The sequence below is a fragment of the Delphinapterus leucas genome, unplaced genomic scaffold (assembly GCF_059928025.1).
Source record: "Delphinapterus leucas isolate spDelLeu-1000000601 "Yukka" unplaced genomic scaffold, BTC_Dleu_Yukka2 spDelLeu_asBTCV2_sq25, whole genome shotgun sequence".
Taxonomy (NCBI): Eukaryota; Metazoa; Chordata; class Mammalia; order Artiodactyla; family Monodontidae; genus Delphinapterus; species Delphinapterus leucas.
The window spans coordinates 6,361,065-6,375,636 of record NW_028322234.1 but is presented as its reverse complement, the minus strand read 5'-3'; the positions used below and the strand labels follow the sequence as shown (position 1 = coordinate 6,375,636).

The 14,572-nt window shown below is 51.9% G+C and overlaps 1 protein-coding gene across 2 annotated transcripts in view; it reads right to left on the bottom strand.

Annotated features, from left to right (window-relative positions):
* SIN3B (SIN3 transcription regulator family member B) overlaps positions 1-14,229 on the bottom strand; it is a 37,476-nt gene extending 23,247 nt beyond the window's left edge. For both annotated transcript variants that reach the window (XM_022558825.3, XM_089905236.1), the window contains exons 1-5: positions 14,100-14,229; positions 13,761-13,867; positions 12,331-12,484; positions 5,569-5,769; positions 1,306-1,449 (exon numbers count right to left, since the gene is read on the bottom strand). In XM_022558825.3, coding sequence (XP_022414533.2) covers positions 1,306-1,449; positions 5,569-5,769; positions 12,331-12,484; positions 13,761-13,867; positions 14,100-14,213 — 720 coding nt within the window. In that variant the 5' untranslated portion in view covers positions 14,214-14,229. The remainder of the gene's footprint in view (positions 1-1,305; positions 1,450-5,568; positions 5,770-12,330; positions 12,485-13,760; positions 13,868-14,099) is intronic.
* Positions 14,230-14,572: the final 343 nt, after the last annotated feature.

Here is a 14,572-nt window from a genome sequence, read left to right as displayed (position 1 = left end):
TCATTAGTCAGCAGGGAAATGCAAATCAAAACCACAATAAGATACCATTTCACACCAACTACAAAGGCTATACATTTTTTTTAAAAAGGAAAACCTCAAGCATTGGTGATGATGCGGAAAACTGAAACCCTGGTATATTGCTAGTGAGAACGTAAAATGGTCCAGCCACTGTGGAAAACAGTGTGGCAGTTCCTCAAAAGTTTAACACAGTTACCACATGAGTCAGCACCTCCACTCCTAGGCATAGACAGAAAATGACTGAAAGCAGGTGTTCAAACAAAAAATTGTACATGCATGTTCACAGCACGATTCACAATGACTGAAAGGTGGCAACAACCCAAGTGTCCACTGATGGATAAATGGATGAACAAAATGTGGTCCATCCACACAATGGAATTATTATTTAGCCATAGAAGGGATGAAGTTCTGACACATGCTACATCATGGATGAACCTTAAAATCATGACGCTGAGTGAAAAAGCCAGACACCAACCCAAGGGCCACATGTTGCATGATTCCATCTATGTGAAATATCCGAACAGGTAAATCCATAGAGACAGAAAGCAGATTGGTGGTTGCCAGAATCTAAGGAGCAGGGGATGGGGAGTGACTGCTAATGGGGACAGGTCTCCTTTTGGGGTGATGGGAATGTTCTGAAACTAGAGAGGGGTGATGGCTGCACAACATTTTAAATATTCTAAATGCTACTGAAATGTACATTTTTAAATGGTGAGTTTTATGTTACGTGAATTTTCCTTCAATCTTTTTTTTTTTTAAAAAGCCATAAGTTCATAGGAAAAAAAAAAAGAGGAAATGGAAAGGGCAGGTCAGCAGGCCTCACTCCACAGCAAAGGCAGAAAGGCTGACAGTGCAGTCTGCACCCCCAACCTCCCCATCGCAGGCCCCTCCTCCGCTATCAGCTCTCTGCACTCCCACCCCGAGTCACTGCCAAGCCTCCACCCAGTCCCTCCAGGGGGGTAGGCAGTGAGCCTGACCCCTCCCGCACCTTCCCACAAGGACCTGGTTACAGGCAGGTCTCCATGGGAAGACACTCTGCCTCCCAACGAGCCCTCATCACCTGGCTGCTGTCTGTCCAGAGAAGCCCTTTTGAGGATTTGCGCCAGCTCCCCGTGGAGGTGGAACCTGCACTGGGGGCCTGTGCGTGTCTGCGCTGGCTGTGGCTTCTGAGGGAACCCAGTGTGTCTGGGGAGTGGATAAACCTGGCCTGGCCTGGGGGCTGCACTGGCAGGGGGTTCTGGCTGATGAGAACGTGGCCCCAGACTGGCGTCGGTGGTCTGTACTCACCAGGGACCGCTTGGCTTCGGGCAGGAACTGTCCAAACTCGGAGAGCAGGTCCTCCTGGCCGCGGAAGAGGTTGGCCACCTCGGTGAACACCTCCTCTTCAGACATGCCTCGGAACGGACGGCCCTTCGTGCTCAGCTGCTCCTTCTGCCGATTTTCAGGGGAGGGAAAACGAGTCGTTAGCCAAGGAACCAGGAGGCACCCTAGGCTGTGACATTCAGGCATCCCACTGTGGAGGAGACAGAGGGATGACTCACGAAAGAAAACTGGCTGGCAGAGCCTGTGACTGCTGCCACCAGGAGAGGGGGTCCAGCCCGCTGCCCTGCTGACACCTCCGGGTGTCCCCCAACCACTCCCCCGCTCCCCCACCCCCTGCTCTGGAGAACAGCCTGTGCGCTTGAGTCTTGACCCTGCCGCACGACGCGGCCTGAGCCCTGGCCATGGATGCGGGCTGTGCTGGGAGTGTGGAGGGGATGTGGGAGGGGACGGTCATGGAAGGACCTGACCCCAGCCCTCAAGCACCCTTGAGCAGAGGCTGGGGAAGTGCAAGGTCAGTGGCGAACCCACGGTCCTCCCAAGGTCAGGACTCATTCTGCTGGGCAGGGGACTGAGGAGCTAGCTCTGGGTCTGGAAGGGGCAGAGGGTGAAGAAGGAAGGGAAGGGACTTAGAGGTCAAAGGACCTGTTCCCCCAGAGTCACTAAGACTCTGGAAGGAAGACGGCTTGACCTGGAGCTTAAAGCAACAAGATGAGGACCAGACGGGACCCAGGTCAGCAGGGCAGAAAGCAGCGAACACAACTCAAGTCGGCCATCAGAAGTTAGTCCCTGTCAACTTTACACCCAGGAACGTGACAGAGCATGAGGCGCTGGTGTCGGGCCCTCCCAGAGCGCCCAGCAGCAGGGCTTCGACATCCCCCCTCCACAGCTGCGAAGGGGGAAGAGACAAGGAATGGGGAGCCCTTTGCACGCCCTCCCCTCTCGGCCCTGTGTACCCTGAGCAAAGTTACTTCCCAATCCTGGCACACGGAGCACCCGTCTGGGGGGAGAAAAAACTGCCTCCACCCTCTCCTGACCAAAGTTACCGGGACACTTGAAGGCCAAAGAAAAAAACAGGCAAAGACCATTCACCTCAGAGAATAAATACAAATCATCCCTATACAGATGAAACAGTGATCAGACTGAGTGATGTTTGAAGAAATACAATTTAAAACAGCGTCACAGCATTTTTGCTCATCAGATTGCATAAGGACTGGTGATTTCTGATGAGGGTGTGGGGAACTGGGCGCTCTCATTACAAGGCGGAAAGGAAGATTGGTGCCACCGGCAGAGGGAAGACTGGCGCCATCTATGATCATGTGCTGAGTGCACACCCTATGACCTAGGGACGCACCTCCTGGGAATTCTCCTGCAGAGAGAGTCAGTTCTGCTCTAACACCTGTTTTGAACACAGATCTGTTTGGGACACGGACTAGGGAATGATTTGAGCGTGGTATGGATTCTGCATTTGCTGAGGCAGGATTTTGTCCAGGAGCAACATGGGGTGAATGTGGAAAAGTGCACCCAGCTGAGCCAAGCCACCTGGTAATACACGACCCCCGACATACACACGCCCCCAACATCGCTCCCTCAGCTGCTAGAGCCACTCTGCCTGACCCCCCTCTGGGGTGACAACCCATCCCATTTTAGGAAACCTGCTCCTGGTACCTCACAGTGACCCGCAGGCTGCAACCTTTCCACACCCATGTCTACACATGACACTAAGGTCTTTTCCAAGGTCACGTGCCGGATGTGCTGCAATATTCACACGTGCTTAGCCATTTAATGCGCGCACAACGGCGCTACCAGTTTCAAGTAGGTGCCTATCTTTTTTTAATGTGTTGCTGACACAGTTTTTGAGTCTCACGCTCTGATCCCGTTTTTCCATAAGACCTGTGGTTGGTGAGCATTTATTTGCAAAGCACGGTCATTTTGGGGGACATCAGGGCAGAACTGGCTGTGCTCATCCAGGCACACGACATATGTTCGAAGTTGTATAAAGGGAACAGCTGCCCATGGCTGACCTGAGGCAAGCACTGTGCTTGCATCAGTGACCTCGGTTAACCATATTTAACTGGGATCAGCACCCACAGCGCTGTAGCCATTTTATGGATTAGAACCCCGAGGTTCAGGGAGGTGAGGCAAAGGGCTCTGAGGGGGCAGGGGGCATAGCTAAGGTCTGACTTGAGGCCCATCAGAGATAAAAAAAAACAGTAATGTATGGCCCTAGAGCTGCTGCTTTGGCCTCACAGTGTCTTTTAAAAATCCGCATCAATGTTCGAAAATCAGGAAGAACTCACACAGAAATTCAGATTTCCAGCTCCTTTTGAAGAAACAGGCAACCTGAGAGTCACCAGGGGGCTTGTTCAAAAAGCAGATGCTGGGCAGGACCTGGGGTAGCAACTCTGAGGGGAGGCCCAGGCAGCTTGCATTTCCAACCAACTCCCTGTGGCTCTGACTGGGGAACACTGAGCCGTGCTTCCTTCCTCACGCTTTCTCCCAATCAACCCGTGGCCCTTTGCTAGGACCTTGGATAAGTCACTTTCACTTCTCTACACGCCAACAAACGGCTCCCCCTCCCCCCCGATTCCCATCAACACAACAGATACCTGCCGGCCTTCCCTCTAACGATCCTTCCAGCCCCTGAGGTGTGGTGACCCCACGGAATCTGTGAAGAGCCCATAAACCCCCATGATCACAACATCACCCCTCCACACAGACTGATGTTCACAGCTGCCACTTGCAACCACTTATCTGTGAGAAGCAGGAAGTTCTCAATGCCGTACAAGGACCGTGCAGACACTGGACATGAGGCTGACAGGACCAAGCATGTCACTGGCACCACTGCCCACAAATGTTTAGAGTACTGAAACAGTTCCAGTGCGTTTACAGGGAACAAATGCTATCAATCTGATCCTAAACATTTATGTTAAACAGAATCCCATGTTTTAATTTCACTTATCAAGGTTGTGCAGAAGATTTCATTTTTAAAAGTGGGTTCTGCTGCTTAGAAAAATAAAAGGCATCAGAAACTCCATGTCTGGGTGAGGATGACATCCGAACTCCTTGCCTGACACAGATGTCCCTTGCCACCCGCCTGCCTGCACTTCCTGCTAAGTGCCCTGAAGCCAGCTGCCTGTTCTGGCCCCTGGGCCTTTGCACAGGCCATTCCCAGCACCGAGAGTCCACCTTTTGACTGACGGTTCTGACTGATTTGCCAAGATTCAACCTGAGTATCCTCTCTGTAACCCGCTATGGGGTCAGCAGCCCTCAACCCTGACACACCTGTCCTACACACAGTCCTTCTCGTCCACCCTAATCATTTCCAAGTTTCCTCCACGTCTAAACTGAACTCCTAAGCAACAGCAACCATTCATCCCTGTCGACCCAGCACCTGGCACAAAGCCCGGTTGTAATCAGCATAAGTAAAGGGTAGTTTATTGTCTAAACAATAACTAGGCCATCTTATAAAAAGAAAACTATCTTCTTGGGCTCTTCTTTAATCCTCTAATGTGTGTTTCCTACTGAGGGTGCAGAGGTGCCTCAAGGGGCAAATTAAAATCAAACCTAAATAGAACTCCAAGAGGTACGCCCATGTTCACAGCAGCATTGTTCACAATCGCCAGAATGTGGGAGCAACCCAAGTGTCTGTTGATGGATGAATGGATAAAGAAAATAAGGCGTAGCCATACAATGGAATATTACTCAGCCTTAAAAAGAAGGCCATTCAGACACATGCTACGGTACAGATGGACCTTCAGGGCATTACGCTAAGTGAAACAAGCCAGGCACAGAGGACAAATACTGTACAATTCCACTCCTAGGAGGTCCCTATCGGAGTCAGATTCATAGAGACAGAAAGTACTGACAGAAGGGTGGGCGCCAGGAGCTGGGGGAAATGAGGAAGGGGCAGTTAGTGTTTCATGGGGACAGAGTTTCAGGTGAGGAAGATGAAAAAGTTCTGGAAATGGATGACGGTGATGGCTGTGCAACAATGTGAATGTACTTAATGCCACTGAATGGGACACTTAAAGTTGGTTAAGTTTTGTATTTATATATATTTTACCACGGTAAAAAAAAAAAAAAAAATTAATGCTAAAAAAAAAAGAGCTAATCAGAATTTTCCAGGATTTCATGAATTCAGATTAGAAAATCTGAATGTTTCCAATGCACCTGATACTGGATGATGCCACAAACACCCACAAAGAAGTGTGACCTATGGCTTCTTACCTGGTAAGTGTGCAGTATCTCCAGGAATGACCTGTAGATTTCTGGGTGATCTAGAAAGCGGGTCTTAATCTTGTTCACATAGCTGATGGCGTTGTTGAATTCCACGGAATCTGACTCCAAGGGCACCTGCGGTTTGTCCTCCTTATATAGCACCTGCTGCTTGACGTTCTCTGTACAGTCGCTGTGGTTGTGCGAATTCTCCTGACAACAGTACAACAGTGAGTTACTGTTGGGCCCGGCACCGGGAACAGATTGTGAGAAACGCCAGACTGAGCCACTGTGTGCAAGAACAGGCAAAACTTAGCACAGAGCCAAGTTTTTTACATTGACGCAGAAAAAGGTTACTTCTGGAGGCCTGGAGAGAGAGAAGCAGGGAGGGGGCACCCAGAGACAGCCCCACCTCGGCGTTCTGAGTGCCTGAGCGTTCCTGGGAGAGTCTCATGAACTCACCTTTGCCTGATCCTTCCAACAGATTCAGAGAACATGAACCTGAGAGGCACACTCTATACACTTGGAGAAATTAGCATTCGGGAGAGATTTACAAAGAGTGGATTGTTTAATCCTTTTTGGAGCAGAGTAAAGTCTTCCCACACCTCTGGCCAGCCCATTTCAGCAAGACTGTTTTCAGGTGTGAAAGCACCAGCTGTCAGCAGGCATGAGACTGGGACCCTGCAGGTGAGGGGGGCCCACTGCCCAGGTTGCCCAGGGCTGCGGGACTTTTGGTGCTAGGCCTGGGGCGAGTCACTTGAGAGAAGAGAGATGGGCCCTGAGCAGTCATCAAGCATGCTCTCCACTGATGTGCTTTTCTGTCAGTACCAATAAAAATAAACAACAGACATACATCTCTCTCCTGGGAAGTCGGAATCTTAATGCCCAGTGGGACAGGACCACCCCGCAAAGGAGGTGATGTTTATGCTTCTAAACTGGAATTTTGTGTGTGGTCCTGAGGGCGGCCTCCCTCTGCCACTGACCACGGCTGGGCATCCTGCAGGTCCCCAACTGGGTCTCGGGCAGGCTGGGATCCTTCGGGTTCAGCTTTAGGTCTTTGCTAACACACCACCTTTCAGCGAGTCTTCCAGAACCATCCTGCACCAAAATAAAATGACCCTTATCTCCCAGCACTCTGAGCCCCTTTCTTGCTCTATTTTTCTCCACAGCACCTATCACCTTCCTACAGGAAACATATTTTACTTATTTTATTCTCTCTCCAGCCCTGATCAGAAGGCAAACTCCAGGAGGGCAGGGATTCTATTTTGGTCAATGCTATATCCTCAGTGCCTGAAACAGTGCTTGGAACAGAGTGGGCTTCATCCACCATTGGGGATGATCAGATGGACCGATGAAGGATAAAATCCCCTGTGGCACCTGGCACCGCCTCTGGCACCCACAGCTGACCCTAGACTCCAGGGGACGCCGGGCACACTGCTGCCCACTGCTGCAGAACTGTCATCACAACAGACACCTCCGCCAGGCACACCCGCAGGCACCTGAGTGGGTCTACTAGCGCACTGGGGCTGCCACAACAAATACCACAGACTGGGCAGCGTCAGCAACAGACGTTTATTTCCTTGAAGTTCTGGAGGCTGGAAATCCAAGATCAAGGTGCCAGCAGGGCTGGTATCTCCTGAGGCCTCTTGGCTGGTAGACGGGTGTCTTCTCGCTGTGTCCTCACAGGGTCGTTCCTCTGTGCACACATATCCCTGGGGTCTCTCCTTGTGTCCTAATTTCCTCTCCTTATAAGGACACCCGTCAGACTGGATTGAGGCCCATCCTAATGGCCTCATTTTGCCTAAATTATCTCTGTAAAGACCCCATCTCCAAATACAGTCACATTCTGAGATACTGAGGGTTAGAACTTCAAGATATGAATTTGGGGGTGGGGGCAAAATTCAGCCCATGACAGCGGGTGTAGAGGCAACTCTAGGAAGTCTGAGCCGAGGAACACAGACACAAAAGGTCCAGAGCAGTCACAACTCTAAGCACCGTTTCTCCCCGGCACTAGAATTTGTTCTATGACACTTCGGGGACGCTGTTCCTGATTGCCTTTGCTTAAGCTCACAGAAGTCCGTGCTCACGTTCCTTCATGGTACACAGCCTTGGCGGCAGAAGGAGCTGGAAGGAGTTGGACAGGGGCAGGGGGGAAGGGAGCAGCCCTTGAGCAGCCTCGGAGCCGAGGTTTGCTTCAGAGGAGGCTGTGGGGAGCTCCCTCCCCACCACTGCGAGGGGGCATTTTCAAGCACCATGTGCCTCCTCCAATTCCCTGGAGTGAGTCACCGTGACAAGATGGGAGAAGCACCCCTGGAGACCAGGGCTCGGCAAAAGGCCGGACAGTAATGGTGCAACTGCTGTGGCAAACAGTCTGGCGATTCTTTAGTAAGTTAAACATGGTCACTAGGTGACTGAGCAATTCCACTCCTAGGTATCCACCCACAGAACCAAAGACAGGTGTTCAAACAAATCCTTGTACATGCATGTTCATAGCAGCAGTGTTCACAATTGCCAGGAGGTGGAAAAAACCTACGTGTCTGTCCACCAACTGATGAACGGATGACCAAAATGCAGTCCATACCTGCAGTGGAATATTACACAGCCTTAAAAAGGAAGGATGCTCTGGTATAACATGGATGAACCTCGAAAACATGCTGAGAGAAGGAAGCCCAGACACAAAAGGACATATAGTATATGATTCCATTTATATTAAGTATCCTGAACAGGAAACTCTGCAGAGACAGAAAGTGGATTAGTGGTTGCCAGGGGCTGGCTGGGTGGGGGCAGGATTGGGAAGTGCCGTTTCTCTTTGGGGTCACAGAAGTGTTCTGGGATTAGCAGTGGTGGTTGCATGGTATTGTGAATACACTAAAAGCCACTGAATTGGACACTTTAAAATGGTCATAATGATGAATTTTATGTTACGTAAATATCACAATTTAAAAAAAATTTTTAAGTAATCTGAAAGACGTAAAAATGACCAGCCATACAAAAATAAGCTGGCTTTGTTCCCTGGGCCACAGTTTGCCAACGCTTGGTCTAAACTTTCTAGAACAATCCAGGCTTTTGTCTTCTCTGCCTGCTGTGGGTGGCCTCAACCAGGCACAGTTAGAAACGCCTCCTAGACACTGATAAGCGCCCTACATGGCCGACTTGTCCATCTGAGTGTCCATATACAGCCCCACCTAGATATCTAAGACATGCCTCAGATGGACTTTCCAAACACAGAACAGGCCCCCTGGCCCACCCCCACCGGTCATCCCAGCGGGTGCTGCCTTCACCCAGAGACTCAGGCATCCCGGAATCACCCCTGGTGATCTCACTGATTTTTCTCGCTTTCACTGACACCCACCCCTGGCCCACATCATCGTCCACTCCAGCTGGTTCCCACGCCCCTCCCTAGCCTCCCAGATCCGCTCTTGCCCCCTCAGTCCACTTCTGGCACAGCAGCCAGAGAAGCCTTTCCAGAACTTTCCCCTGGCTTCCCACGCGCCTGGCTCTCTCTCCTACACTCTCTGCTTCGGGCTCTGACCGCACCAGCTTCCTGGCTGTCTCTCAGGCACACCCACTTGTTCCCACCTCAGGCCTCTATGTCCCCACCAGGAAGACTCCCTGGGGGGCCACAGGCATGGCTCCTGCTCCCCTCACTCAGCCTCTGCCCACGGCACCTCCCCAGGCCTGGCCCCTGCTGTCTGTCACCTGCAGCACTGAACTCCCTCCTGTATTTCACATCTGTCCATATGTGTCTCACGTGAGTCCCCACCTCAACCATGCAAGCACCCTGAGAGCCAGGACTCTGAACAAACCTCAGCGCCTGTCACAGAGGAGGTGGCCTACACCTGCTCCATGGGTGACTAAGACAAACACGAGAGGCAACCTCCCAGGAACTGACTGAACTTCCAATGACCCTTCCCAGAGGGAAGACGGCCGGCTTCCCTTTGAACGTAAAGGGGTCACTAAATTACAAGCTGCACCTCAAGGTTTATCTCTTTACTTATCATCCAAGCAGCCGTCGTCCCAGCCAAGCTCAAGAAGGCCGGCCCCAAGAGGCAGGGTCCATCCTGAACAAGACCCAGAAGCCAAGATTCATCACTTTCCCACCGACATCCAGTGTCCCGTCCCTCTGACATCCCGGAACGGGGACAGTCGTGAACAAGACAGACATAGCCCTCCTGTCTAATCTGGAGGACTCAGTCTGCCAGGGAAGGCAAACCAACAAGAAACAGTGGATTTTTTATTTCTTAGCTTTGCTATGTTATTTTGAAGTATATAAAACGGGGTGCTGGGGAAATGACTTGGGGATGGGAGTGGAGGGCTCTCTGAGGAGGTGACGTTACAACTAAGGCCAATCAGATCCAAAAAGATGTTGATCCAGGAGACTGTGGCTGCAGCAAGGGGACGTTCTTCCTGCCACGGTCCCCGGCCCCTCTCTGGCCACACTTCCCACATCATGGCACATGTCTATCTCCCCTTTAGATTAGTGTTCTCAACTGGGGCGATTCTGCCCCCCAGGGGACATGTGGCAATGTCTAGAGACATTTCAGGTTGTCATCCTGGGGGAGGGGGCGCTACTGGTATCAGGTGGGTGGAGGCCAGGGATGCTGCTCAACACCCTACTGAGCACAAAATGGCCCCCACAAGGAAGAATGATCTGGCCCCAGTGGCAACGGTGCCAAGGCTGAGAAACCCTGCTCAAAAGGCTCCCCACAGGCTAAGACTTATTTATCTTCCTCAGCATCTAAGAACTATCCCCTCCTTGTCTATAGTTGACAGGATACATGACGAGATGAAAAATGGAAACACACACACATGGAGCTATACTTCAAAATAGTGAAGCTAGAAAAACCAATTTAAAAAAAAATCATCAGGGCACTGGCGAGTAGGGAGCCCTATAAAGTTCTCAGGCTACTGTGGATTCGAAAGGACTCTAGGAAGGTGAGAGGACATTGCATTTGCGCCTGGCGTGAAGCAGGGCTGGAAACGTGGCAGGTCCGTGGATGTGACTGAAACCACGTGGGCGGCACGTGTCCTGAGGGAACGAAGGGCATGTACCTCTCCCCCTGAGGAAGGGGTCCTACATATGGCTGTTTCCAGGCTGCAGTGAGACCATAAAGCCCTGGTAGGCAGCTATCAAGGGAAAGTTCTCATCAAGCCCGTCTTCAGGTTAACAGACCTGCGGTCACAAAATCCCCTAGGGGCGCACAAGACTGGTCCGGTCTCCTTATCTCTCCAATAGTCCTCGAAGCTGTGTGTGGAGCAGCAGGGGCCTTTTGGCTACTTAAGGGAAGGTGAGGCTCATGTGGAGATCCAGCCCCAAGAGCAGTTACTCCAACAGGGCTTGAGAAGGCGAATTCCACACGTGGAGTGCAATCTAGGTCTTGGATTCCAGCTCTTTCTTAATGAGTGATGGTAATGACACCCAGTGTTTACGCAGCGCTTCAGATTCAGCAAAGTGCTCCTGCACACGCTCCTGCAAACGAGCTTGCTTTTCTCCCCTAGCCGTGACTGTTCTGAAGATTAATCTCCGCTAAGGCTTTTATCATCTGGAGGAAGGAGCGCTACCTCTGGCTCCTGGGGCTCCATTTGCAAACATGAAATGGAAGCTTTTGGAATTCAGTAGCCGAAGGCTTCCAAGTTCCTTTTTAAAACTGAGGTGCACTCCTCGGCTTTAATGAGACAATGTTCTGATGGTGGAGGTTGCCTTGTATAGAGAAAAGGCAGAATTTATGTGCCAGCCCCCTTCGGAGAGGGACCAGCCACTGCCACATTGCCTCTCACTGCTCTCTTTTCAAATCCTGACTCCCTAATTGATAGGAAACTACAATCTCCTTTATCATCAGAGGAGAAACCTACAAAATGCATCCAGAGTAGATTTTTGCCTTCCCTGCAAAAACCCCTGGGGCAAGATGGAGGAGGTTGAAAGAGCTCAATCACTTACACCAGCACTTCTCAATGCTGTGATTTTTGCTCCCAGGAGACACTTGGCTATGTCTAGAGACATTTTTGGCTGTCTTGACTGGGTGAGGGCCTAGTGGGTGGAGGCTAGGGATGAGGCTGAACACCCCACAATGCCCTGGACAGCACCCCCGCAGCAAAGGGTTATGCCCTAAATGGCAACAGGGCCGAGGAGAGAAAAAGACAACCGTTACCTTACAAAAGTAAAGCTCAAACAGGCTTTCTTTTTCTCAGGGGATCTGCTGAGCAAACACAAGAAGGGACTGCATAGATAGAACAGGCAGCAACCTGTCACTCGAGAAAGAAGGGACCAAAGCCATAAGCCTGAGCTCAGTCAGTGATCCTGCTGGCAGGTGAATGAAGCACAGCAACAATAATCGTGTCTAGTCACACATGCATCTCCACCGCTTTATTTTGTGGGTGGCACCGAGGGTAATCAGAGGGACCACAGGCCCAACTACAAGCGTGGCCTGCCTAGTGCGCTCAGGGGGAGAGCCTCAAACCAACACCTCCGTGACTGTGGACGCAATTATTTTGACTGGACGTACAACTGTGTCAGGAGAATGCCTCCCTGACACACACAGACACATCCGCTCTTGATTTAAATCCGCCAAACGGATCAATTTGGGACGCAGAGGTTGCCTATGTAGGTGTTTCAATCTATTCTGATTTCTGCTAGAAGCATTTTAAGAAAAAGATCGGCTCTTCACCAGCTTTCCAGCTGTGAAATACACAAGCCACGCTGTCCGGCCTGCGTTATCTGAGTACCACGGTGGGCTGTGCTAAGGCCAGATCACTCAAACCACTGCAGCGGCATACCTGGCTCGACAGAGGCGACTGTATGTTTAACTTGCCGTTCTTGGGAATGTCTATTCTGTACCCGAGAGGAAGGAAAGCGTTGAATCCAACAATCAGGTCAGGGTGTTCGTGGAAGAGCTGTGACACTCGTCGGATGACTCCAGGAGTATCGATGCTGGAACGAAGAATGAGAGTGGGCAGAAGCGTCTCGGGAAGCAAACTGGAAGCAGAATCGACTCCTCCCTTACCCGTGCCATGGCACGAGCTCCTCAACAGACAATGAAGCACCCTCAAATGTGACTGGCGTGATTCTGCCCACAGCGATCCACTGCCAAGGCAACCGGGCCTGGGCTCCCTGTGCCTTCCTGGCAAAACCCACAGAATATGTACACAGCACGGCTCCCGAAACACTGCAAGCTCATGTGCTAGGTTCTGAAAATGTCAGGACAGCCAGCTGCAAGTCCTGGGCTCCATACAGTGACAGAAGGTTAAAGCCCTCTAAATGGGAGACAGATTCATTTCATATGAATTAGGAGACTATGACACAGGAGTTGTTCCCAGCAAGTGACTATAATGTATAAATGTCAAAGGCCCTGCAAGTATGAAAGCTGCTAAGAATCTGAGGGGAGAGACAGGGTCTCCCTTAGGGCTTCAGTCAGGGCCAAGGTCTTAGCATCATGCTTGTGGAAGGAAACCAGGCGGGCCCTGCCGTATTTCCTCAGAGGGGGAAGCAGCACAGTGGGGATGTGACACTTTAGAATCTAAGTCAGGGGGACCGAGCTCTGGTCCTGTCCCTGCTCCTAAGGTGGATCTGGGCAAACCGCTGGCCCACTCTAAGCCTCAGTGAGCCCCTGTCAAACAAGCTCACTGTCTATCGGGAGGTCCCCGGTCTATCTCTAACCCTCCTGATTCTGTGCCTATGAATACAGCTAATGTGTTTTAAAGGCCTTCTAAGTGCCAGGTTCCTTACTAAGCATTTTATGCGCATTATTTCCAAGCAGGCCTGGCACTGGGGTGAGGCAAGTGAGGCACTCACCTTGGGGATAAGATTTAAGAGAGTGCGAAAATATTCGACAATCAAGATAAATAACATTTTCATGCAGTGCTTGAAAAAAAAAATCTAAAATAATTTTTAAAAATCCCCAACGAACAAAATTCTTTTAAAAAATCAACATTTTGAGCAAAGACAGGATCCGACTCTGTGATTGCTCGACTGCCTCACTTGCCGCACCCCATCACTGCCCTCGTTCCAGGAATCCCCGCAACAGCTCCACAAGGGGGTACGTTTCCGTCTCGTTTTTTGGAAGAAGGAACTGAGGCTCCCAGAAGTTCGACAACCTGCATAAGGGGTCACCCTGTTGAGGGGCAGCCGGAGTTGGGGGCTCCCATCCCGCTCAGGGAGACTGAGGCCCAGAGTGGCCCTCCGGGACGGGTAGGGGCCCCGCTGGTACCTCTGGCTTTTGAACTCCTTCATGATCTCCAGGAAGCCATTGTAAGTGGCAGGGTCGCTGCCGAAGCGGATCTTCACCTGGTCCAGGTAGGTGAGGGCGTCCTCCACCTGAGGGGAGGGAGAGGGTCCAGCTGGGCCGCGGTCCGCGGAGGAGGGGACGGGAGCGGGGATCCCTGGCGGGAGGGGGACGGGCCGGGCATCCGAGGGGCGGAGGTGGGGAGTCGGGGGTCCGGGGCCGCGCGGAGGGGAGGCCGAGGGCCGGGCGGGGCCCGGTGGGGGGCGCCGGCCTGCGGGGGCTGGACGACAGGGGTCTCCCAGCGAGGGCTGGCCCACCACTCACGTGCACCGGCAGCTTCTCGTGGCCCGCAGAGCCCGAGCGACCCCAGCGGGCGCCACTCAGCCCCCGGCCCGCGGGGCCGCCGCCGCCGCCGCCGCCGCCGCCAGCGTGCGCCATGTTGGAAGTCGGAGCCGCGGCCCGCCCCGCCCCCGCCCGAGGCCCGGCCGCGCATGCGCTGGCCCCGCCCTTGAGGGGCGCGGCCTGATGACGCCAGGGAAGGCGGGGCTTCTTGAAGGTTCCCTGTAGGAGCTTACCCTTAAAACTGAAATGCTACTAAAACGCTTTACATACCACGTGTGGGCAAACCAAGACCTGGTGCCTGCTTTTGTCCGGCCCCACAAGCAAGCTCAGAATGGTTTTTACAATTTTAAAAGTTGGAAAAAATCGGAGAAGGCTATTCCGTGACACGTGAAAATTCTATGAAATGCAAATTTCGGTGTCTGTAAAATAAAGTTTTGTTGGAACACAGGCACGCC